At 41.8% G+C, this 9,960-nt stretch overlaps 1 protein-coding gene across 1 annotated transcript in view; it reads right to left on the bottom strand.

Annotated features, from left to right (window-relative positions):
• Positions 1-9,960, bottom strand: part of FSHR (follicle stimulating hormone receptor) — an 89,610-nt gene that overhangs the window by 11,475 nt on the left and 68,175 nt on the right. The window contains exons 5-8 of the mRNA XM_009333611.1: positions 9,948-9,960; positions 7,651-7,728; positions 4,067-4,135; positions 3,879-3,953 (exon numbers count right to left, since the gene is read on the bottom strand). The exon at positions 9,948-9,960 is cut by the window's right edge and continues 56 nt beyond it. Coding sequence (XP_009331886.1) covers positions 3,879-3,953; positions 4,067-4,135; positions 7,651-7,728; positions 9,948-9,960 — 235 coding nt within the window. The remainder of the gene's footprint in view (positions 1-3,878; positions 3,954-4,066; positions 4,136-7,650; positions 7,729-9,947) is intronic.

Genomic DNA, 9,960 nt, shown 5'->3' with positions numbered 1-9,960 from the left:
GGTGGCCTGTAGCAGACCCCCACCGTAATGTCACCTGTCCCTGCCTTCCCTTTAATTCTGACCCATAAGCTCTTGGTCAGCTCCTCATCCATCCCCAGGCAGAGCTCCATGCACTCCAGCTGGTCACTGACATAGAAGGTGACACCCCCTCCTTGTCTCCCCTGCCTGTCCTTCCTAAAGAGCCTGTATCCCTCCATCCCAACACTCCAATCATAGGAGCCATCCCACCACGTCTCCGTGATGCCAATAAGGTCATAGCCCTGCAGGTGTGCACAGGGCTAATAAAGCAGTTCCTGGTGGTGGGTAAAGATCATCTTTGTGTCCATGCTGTGCCCACAGCTGGAGGCTTTGCATCCAGGCTCTGAAGGTACATAGAACCTTCAACAACTGGACCATGAATTGTGGCAGCAGAGGAGCAAACACAGACCCCACTCCGCTACATAGCCCTGCAGGTGTGCACAGGGCTAATAAAGCAGTTCCTGGTGGTGGGTAAAGATCATCTTTGTGTCCATGCTGTGCCCACAGCTGGAGGCTTTGCATCCAGGCTCTGAAGGTACATAGAACCTTCAACAACTGGACCATGAATTGTGGCAGCAGAGGAGCAAACACAGACCCCACTCCGCTACCCTGATCTGGGGCCATGACTTCTATTGGAAGGGTGAGACGGACCCGTGGAGTCAGACATACTTTGAACTTCTGCAAGTCAGGCTGAGAGAAGCCACGTTGTGGTCCTGAGGTTGTTCTGGGACTGACCTGTTTCTCACAGGAGCTAAAAGCTGCAGCTGAAGAGAAATTTTAGGCTATCAGTTTCTGACTTAGACACCAGAAGAGGTAATTTGGTTGCAATGAGCAACCTCGATTGTTTCATGGACTGACTATTGCCCTTAGTATGCTACCTAATGAAAACTGTCACCTAGAGTATATGCTCATGTTTCAACAACTAAACAGCAGTTTTCTGCCTAAATCCACAGACATCATCACTCATGGAGTCATTAAGAGCCTATGATACTTCACAAGGGCTCATAATTCTGAACAAGAACATGGAAAATGTTTTCTTTGGCTTGTTAGCTAAAAATCTTTACTGAGGCCAAACTCTTATTACACTGGGTGGAAATAACAAGTAAATATAAATAGGAATATCACCTAGACTTAAAAAAAGCTAAAATGTTACTGGGTCTTTGGGCATCTCTAAATAATTTCATAAATACTAAATATTTTTCCATAAAAATATTTTCTTCTTCTTTTAAAAATCCTTCTTTTTATGCTCATTATTGCAGATAAACAGAAGCAAGTTAGGGAAGATGCTTTGCACACTGCTGCAGGGTTTGTTGGTATGTCTGTTAGGGATAGTTATTGATACACCACTGACAGACCCCCTGAACAGCAAACACAGGCATTGTGCAGGTGGTTTAGTAACTTACTCCACTGAGTTATCACGAGCATACCTCAGTGCAGAGGTTCTTTGGGATGTTCCTTTCTAGTTAGAGGCTTGATAAATTAAATAAGCACGATGAAGACGATAAAGTGGCAGTAAGAAATCAAACAAGAATACATGTTCTTGTATTGTTGCTTGGCTGCTAGTCATCGGCCTCGACAACAGCTGGTGCAGGAACAGCAAAATGAATTTGACTTCTCTTCCAATCACTTCCCTTTCCCACTGGGAGTCTCTTGGATTTGCAAAAATACTGACCAGCTGATGAAGTTTGAAAGGCACATATAGAAATAGCAAGAAATGGCTGGTGGAGCAGAAATCAGAGAGGGGTAGACTGATCAGTGAGAACAATTTTCTCTGTGCTTGTACCTAAACTGGTCTCTGGTTGGGCTTCAGGGACTCAGCTGTTGAGCTGGGGATCTACTGGAGCTCTCCTGTGGCCCCCATGTGTGGGTTTCCTGTTGAAGACAAATTGCAAGGATACGACAGACCACAGCCATACCTTGCCCTGCATCTGAGTCAAGACGCAGCCAGAGAACTCCTAAGGACTACAGTAAAAACTGGTGTAAGCCACTACAGCTCTGCAAGCACCAGAAGATGATTAAATGAAACAATCTGGCTGAAAATTGAAGCTATGAAACTCCAAGTTGGAAATACAGGATATTTCTGTATAGAAGGAATATGTATAGGTGTGGGAGTAATTAGCCATTTGATTTACTTGCCTACTGTCAGCGCTGAAATCTTTTAACTAAAAACTTGATGTCTTTCCAAACGAGATATTCTAATTCAGCCAAGAGCTGTAAGCCTGAGAGAGGAATTGATTCGTGAAACTGTGTAGCCTATACAAGGGCTAAGATTGGTGCTTTCTGACATTACTATTTGTTTTTGTGCTTCTTTCACATTATTTTAATATGCTGAATTATAAAATAGAAGTTGGTATTAATTGACTGTAGAACACTGGTTCAGGAATATCAAGAGTTAAAACATCCTGATGTTCATTCTAATAAAACATTGCAGTCTGCAGCACAGATTTGATTGCAACAACACTATTTGTCCCAGCAAAGATATGATTATGAGTCAATCATTTCCACAAGTGAAAGTGCATTTCTGGTGTATGCTACAGTGATGGATGAGTAAGAAGGCCCTTCTTTCATGATCTCAGTGAGGATAAAAAGGTAATTTCCCATCCATAGAATAGTGGATGTATTGGTAATGGAACAGAAAACTTCTTACACAAATAACTCGGTGTTAGAAATTGAACTATCAAATGAATCTGAACTACAGCCAAATCAATTTGATAAACCTCCAGAATATGATTGTATCAGCTACAGCTTGCAAAGAAAATGCATTTACTTTTTGCGACAGGAAACAATGCTTTTCCAAAGAAATATCAATGATATTACTGCTGAAAAGATGGTCAACTGATAGTGTTTTCCAAAGAAGGAAGACACTTTGAAGGAGTGATGGAAGTGGAGCAGAATGCAGTAACCCATACCATAGCTTTTTATATCACAGGTGTACTGACCATCACAGCATGGAAAAAAGGCCTTCAGAAGAGCTCTGATCTGAACTCAAGGTTAACCAGACATTTTTCTCCCTCTTTTTTAGATTTCTAACCACTCTAACCTCTGTGTAAAATCTTCCAACAGCTCCAATGACCCCTTTTCACCCTTTCTGGGTGACTCCTAGCCCTCTCTGGACATCCAGGCTAGATGGGAAGACAGAAAGGCTCTGATGAATTGGTGAGACAAAAAAGACTCCCAGGTCTCCATCGCAGCTCTTATGTGTTGTGGCTTGTGCTCAGAAACAAAGCAGTTGTGCACACTCACAGGCATTTTCAGACCCCGTGGCAAACCGTGGCTTGAGGTAATGGTGACTGAGATCCATGAGCATCCTACTGCTGAATTCTCTACTGCTGAGATCTTGCTTTCCAGCTTATCACCCATCAAAGACATCCTACTGTAACTGCATGAGATATACCCTATCCCTACAGGGGATGGGACATCGCAATCCCTATCCCTGTAGGGTAGGGATTTTCTCTTTAGAGTTAAGCTTCAGAGATGCAGGGGCAAATCTTCAGTGGTAAGCAATTCAGTTTTAAGCACTGAGACCCCACTCACCTATTCTTGATTTTGCTCAAACAAAAAACTAACAGCATTTTTCTCTGGAAAAAAATGAAGCAGAACTACTCTCTTTCAGAGCTTAATCAACTGTGGACAAGAATCTGGATCTAAATCCCTGGATCAAAAATACTCCCAAAAACCTAAGGATGAAAACATGGATATAGACTGAAATTTCAGATACAGTTTCCAGTTCTTTTATATTCAGAACTACACCTCCAGTTTTGAACTCCAAGACTTTGAACTCCAGACTGGCATTCACATGTTCTTCTCTGTTCTGTTCTCGGGAGTTAATAATGAAAAAAAAAATATTGAATATCACTTACAAAACAACAGGTCCATTAGCTCCTTGGAAGACCTCATTTGGTAATTTTTCTAGGTTGTGATTATCACTTAGATTTCTGAAAAACAACAATATTGATACTAAAACAATCTGAGATAAAAAAAATAGCTTGCAGCAGTTACTACCTTCTAATAATTGCTTTTCAGAATAGTAAACAACAGAAATAGTTACAGCTCATCCAGGTAGGTTCCATTAAATGCATGATTCTCAATTTCCCGAATCCCATTTTTATTTAGCCATCTGCAATAGAGGGAAAAAAAAAAGACTTGGGTTCTTGTTCATGCTTCATAACTAAAATATATGTAATCTGAATCAGTGAAAGGGATCTCAAACAAATAAAATTATTAAATGGATATTCAAATGATGAAATTTCTATGAATACTACCTTGTAAGTTCTCAATAGCTGGAGGAAGGCTTTGGAGAGTACAGACATGAATAGGGCAGATGAGTGCTACCATCAGTGATGATAGCTAGAGTAAGTTTCTGAAGCAGGGGCAGAGCTGATGAAGATGTTGGTGCTGCTGACAGCTCCCCTGCGAAGGCTGCAGAGGAGTCAGTGCAGGTGTTCCAGGTTAATCCTAGGAGGGGTGAGACCAGGATCTTTCCTGCTGGTGCTGTTGGTGCCACTTAGTTTTACCTTTTTCAAGATGCTTTTGAAACACTGGGCCACAGCTTAACCTTTGCCAGTTATTAGAAAAAAAGACCATCGGCCGTGGTGGTCTCACGTCCTCAGCGGGGCAGGTGGAGGAGGGAAGCTGACCATCACTGAGCTGGACAGGAGGGCAGGAGCGTGTTGGCGGTGGTGCCAAACTGCCCAGGAAGTGGCTGATTCCTCCTATGTCTGCTGTCTCTACAAATTATGCTCCCTGTCTGCTCCGCTGCCCCAGTCCCACCTCCTCGGGCTCCTTCCCCCAAAAGGAGACACAGGTGGTGAACCTGGGAATCGAAGGTCCTGGGGCTTTCCATCAAGATTTTACTGTAGTGCATTAACTAATTAACGTTTAACATCCTTCCCTCTCTTCCCTTCATGGTCCTAAAAATTTACATTTGGGTCAGTTATATTTATCATCTTTATGGTGCAATCTTTCATCTCGCTTTAAACGTAACTTTTCAACTCACGCCCTCTCCAACAGGCAAAGACAGGTCTGACTGATGGCAAAAATGGCCTGATTTAATTAAACTGTCAGCAAACCTGGATGTTTTGCTCACACTGAAAGCTGAGCATGCAAGTGACCCACTTATCTAAGGTCCGAGGCGGTGAGCTAAGGTCAGCATGAAAATCGGTTATGGGTCTGGCTGAAAGGATTACCCTTTTGACCATGACAGGCAGATGTACATAGCTCTGTGTTATAATGCCTGTCAGGTCGGATCAGGAGAACTGCCACCGTCCCCTTCACTTGCAAGTACTATTAGACATGAGTGAGCAGGCACAGACAAGAGACATGTCCCTGCTTATAGCATTTAAAACATTTATTATATTACATTAATCTTATCCATTCGTAGCTGCCAGGCTGATATATATGCTTTTAATCACAGTATTAGCACTTACTGCATTCCCCCACTGAACATGATGCTAATGCAATGAGATACTAAGGTCGTAAAATCAGAGTCACTGTTGCAATACAGGGTGGACTATACACTCCTGTCACCTGGCTAATCGCATTCAAGTAGTAAAAAGAGCAAACAAAACTTTACCTAAATCCCAAGACCTCATTATACTTTATATAGACAAGTTTCTGTTGAGACAAATTCTCCCCTCACTTCAACCTGCATCCTTACTGACTCCACTAACTCTTACGTTAGCAACAAGTGACAATGGAGGCAGAGATCCAGAGCTTGGACGTATGGGCTTTTACTCACTATTTCATGGCTATAACAGTATTTTTAAAACACACTTTAAAATTTACCCGGTGCAGGAGGCCACTGCCCCGAGGTACTATTTATACCCTATTTCAGGACAGGAAAGCTCTATCTTAGCTCTAAGTGGCATGCAGACCTGGAAGCAAGGTGGATTTCTTCCATAAAATTCTAGCACTTCTTTACCAAATGTATCCACAGTTCCAGTCTGTGCAGATCCCATGCATAGTGTAAGATCAGATGCAATCCAAATTACTGCCTTAAACATGCTTGGAGCCTGCCACAGCTAAACCTGCTGAAATTGGGTCTGCTCAGAATGTGGGGGTTCAATGGGTCCTGGGTGTTTTTAATGCCATCTTGACATGCCTGATTTCACAAAATGAAGTTGCTGTAACAGTAACTTTCTGTTGCATTGCATGGTGACTTCAGTTTTGTATAGAAAACCTGCAAATTTGTGTCTAAAATGAGGCAAGTTCATCACAGCACAAGGAAAGCCTAATCAGGGACTCTCAGAGAGCATGTGCAGGGCCCCTGTCCCAGGGGAGAACTACAGCAGAGTCAGAATATTGTCTGACTAGGCGGGTTGTGGCCAGGTCTGCTTGCCCAGCTCTTGCTGCTCCTACACACACTGGCAGGCACAGGGAGCCCGTGGCAATGGGGCTGTTGCAGGAGGCAGGGCAAAGCAGCTGGAAGAGAACACGATCCCCCCCCAGGCCAATTTTGCTAGCAAACCAGCAGCCTTAAGTCCTCAGAGAAGACTATCCTGCAATACCCAGGCAGTAATCATATAGGCAATGGGACATCCTAGGGAGAGAGGGAAGCCATTTCATGCTGCTCAAGTGGCACAGAGAGGTCAAATCACAGTAAAAATCTGGGATATTTATCTCACCCCTTAGTGGTATTATGGAAACAAATACAGTACTTGTTGTGCAGCGCTCTGAAAATACAAATTCCCACCTGAGTAGCAAATCTTACCATCACAGGAGAAAAGATAAACCAGTATATTTAGGGTATCATGACTTGAACATATATTTGAGAAAACTATGTGTGTTTAAAACTTCAGGGAACTTGACATAGACAGAGGTTGTGCATAACTGATGGGGAAAAAGGAGAGATTAACAGCTAAGTGACTTGTTACTGGCCTCTCTTCAAATATTGATGGTCTGACCTTGCTCCCACCAAAACCAGCGTGAGCCCAATCAGTCAATCAGATCTTGCTTGTCTGCTTCGGTAAACGAGGTAAACTGCACACACACAGTGGGAAATTTTTCCAGTCTGGCCACTGGCTAGGTGAAATGAAGGCAGCTTGTTAGCAAGCAAACAGTACGTTTTGATATAACAACAGAAAGGATCAAAGAAGCCAGATAGTTCATTAAAAAACATTACTGTTCAAGTCAAATGTAGAGTAATCTAACCACGCAGCTTGAAACTGCATTGTGAACTGGCCTGTATCAATGCATTAACATTGTGTACAAATACACTGCATTTCCACAACATCTACATATATTTTGCCCGAGTAATGAACATCTTTGAATGATGTGTCTGACTGTAAATATTTATGAGTCATGCCATCCTTTTGAAGACAATTTGTATCACAAGGAACTGTTGTTGTAGGTGGAATATGTTTAACCTTGGCATCAGTAATTACTAAATTTCCTCTATGCTGTGCTTCTAAAATAAAGACCAGGATTAGAATACAATAAAAAACCCGCAAAAGCATTCATTTTTCATGGCAGGAAAACAGAATACAGAGATTTCAGGGATAAGGGAGAAGTCTAAAACCTCAAGCTGAATTTGGAAGTGCATAAAATAGTGCCCATCCCCTGGTTTCCTTGACCATTTTCTGGAGAAGAAATGAGCTAACGTGGAGAATAATGGATTTGCTATGTCTTACTCACAGAATCACACTTTCAGAACTCAGGCCCATGAATGAATTTCTTTCGATTGTACGTATATTGATATTGTCTTGAATATCTCTGAAAAATAAAATAGACCAGAAATGACACCTCTTTGTACCTTTTTGAGCCTTTCAATATGATACACTATTTCAAACACAGTATTTTTCCTTATAGTCAATCTGAGGATTTATTTTACGCAGAGGGTGACGACTTGAGTTCTTAAGACATTTTGTCTGCAGATCACAAACCTTCCTGGTAAAAAAGGCTGGAGCAAAACATTTCCAACACCCCCATACTTTCCTCCCAAATAGGCTGAAGCCATTAAAATGCATAAAAGCTCAGGTCTTGTAACCCTGAGGTGGATGAAATAGTTCCTCCAGTAAACATACTGCCCAAAAAATGCAAGCTGAGGGGTTGCAAGGCCACCATTTCTTGCAGCCTCCCAACCAGAAGAAGGAAAAGCCATTAGCCTTTTTGGCCTGATTCAGCAGGTTACCTACCAGCCCACAAATAATTCCCCTATCGATGTCGATGGGGTTGCTTATAAGCTTTGTATGTGCTTAAGAACTTAAGACGTGGGACCCCTGTCAATGCAGTTTGTTGAACTGACAAGTAGGCATTTCAGTCTTTCAGCAGTTTTGAGTGATATGAAAAAGGCAATGGCAGATATACGTTCTGTTGCTTGCTCAAAATAGACCGCAATGAAGTTAAACAGTATTACTCATAATTTAGACTGGGGATATGGTTGTTTTCATGCTGTTTCTGTTGGAAAGCAGGGAATGAAATGAATTATCTGCAAAGCTTGAAATTAAGCGCGGTTCCAAAATTATCTCATGCTGACACTTGAATATGGCCACAGCTCTGCCTTAAGTGACACTTACACAGAGGCCTCATTCTGCAAACTGAGGTCAGCAGAGTTTGGAATAGGGAGGGAGTGCAGCACCCATACAAGTGAAGTGTATCCCTCTGCTAAGGATCTGCACGAGCCCTTTATAAACATCAGTGACCCATCAAGACCTATCTTTGGGACTTAAATATTGGTACAGCTGAAGCCAACGGGAATTTTCTTATTGACCTCAGTGGGGTCAGGGTTTGAACCAAGGTCTAGTTTGGGACTCAAGCAGTATCAAGGCCTACTTATTCTTACAGGAAAGTGAGGAGTTTCACCTGAAAAAAAATTAACTCTTGCTCAGCAGGACACAATAATTCAAGTCTAGTTAAGACTGATGATAAACATGAAGGCATACAGGAAGAAGGCTCTGTAGCTCCGTATCTGTTGCATTTGCTTGATGGCTTCTGGAAGCTCTGAAGTGCAGTTCTCAGAATTACGTATGTCAAGTGTATTACAGAAATTTATTTCTTATCTTATATGTGTGTATACTATATTCAGGCATTCCCCTTTATGTTTTATATGCATTTTTATTTCTATTAATGGCCATTACTAAGACAATTGCAGGATTAATGTTTCTGCAGCTTGAAATGTTCTAATCAAAGATTTGAACATGCAGAACTTTGCCTGTGCATTAATGATATATGTTGTCCAAAGGAAGAGAAGAAATACTTGCTTATTTCCTGGGCTTTCTGCTTTCAGTTTATACTAAGAACTGATTGAAAAATTTGTGTCAGGATCTTTTTTAGTGAAAAAAACCCAAGCTTTTTCTGATATGCATTTTTTTACAGAAAAAAGGTACTTTTACAGAGAAAAAAGCCTGCTTTCACACATAATCTTACACAATTATTTTTTTCTCTGTTGGCACTGGAATTTTCCATAGAAAAAAATATTTCATTCTCCGGACAGTTTTACTGCCAGTGAAAAAAATGAGCATGGTAGAAATGTTTCCGTGTGATTTTTTTCTTTTTTTTTGCTCTGTGATGTGGCCACCTCTCCACAGAAAACAGCTCCGAGATCAGCAACTCTTCCCATGCAGGCCAGAGAATTGGCACCAGGTGGCAACAAATTTCCACCACCACTAGCCTGGTTTGGGTTTCAACTGGTGAAAGAGGAGTAAAAGGCTGTTATCCGTCCCTTGGGCCATCCAGGCACACACTCATAGCATAGTTAAAGGAAGAGCAGTCTGTGAAGTGCAAGTTAAAATGCTTTGTAGGAAGGAGACCTAGAGAGCACTGAGCACCTTTCAGGCCACATTATCATCAATGCCTACAAAATTACAACCCAAAATGCTACCATGAAGCTAATAAGTGAACACAAGGGGAATCACATCTTGAAAGGTTTCGTTGGAGCCGGAGAACATTCAAAGGGAGCTTTTAAAAAGTGAAAAGCAGACATTAAAACTTACAGTAAAACTTTCT

The sequence above is a fragment of the Pygoscelis adeliae genome, unplaced genomic scaffold (genome assembly GCF_000699105.1).
Source record: "Pygoscelis adeliae isolate BGI_AS28 unplaced genomic scaffold, ASM69910v1 Scaffold1, whole genome shotgun sequence".
In the NCBI taxonomy this organism is placed as follows: Eukaryota; Metazoa; Chordata; class Aves; order Sphenisciformes; family Spheniscidae; genus Pygoscelis; species Pygoscelis adeliae.
Note: the sequence above shows the minus strand (reverse complement) of the source record. Positions and strands in the feature narration are given on the sequence as shown.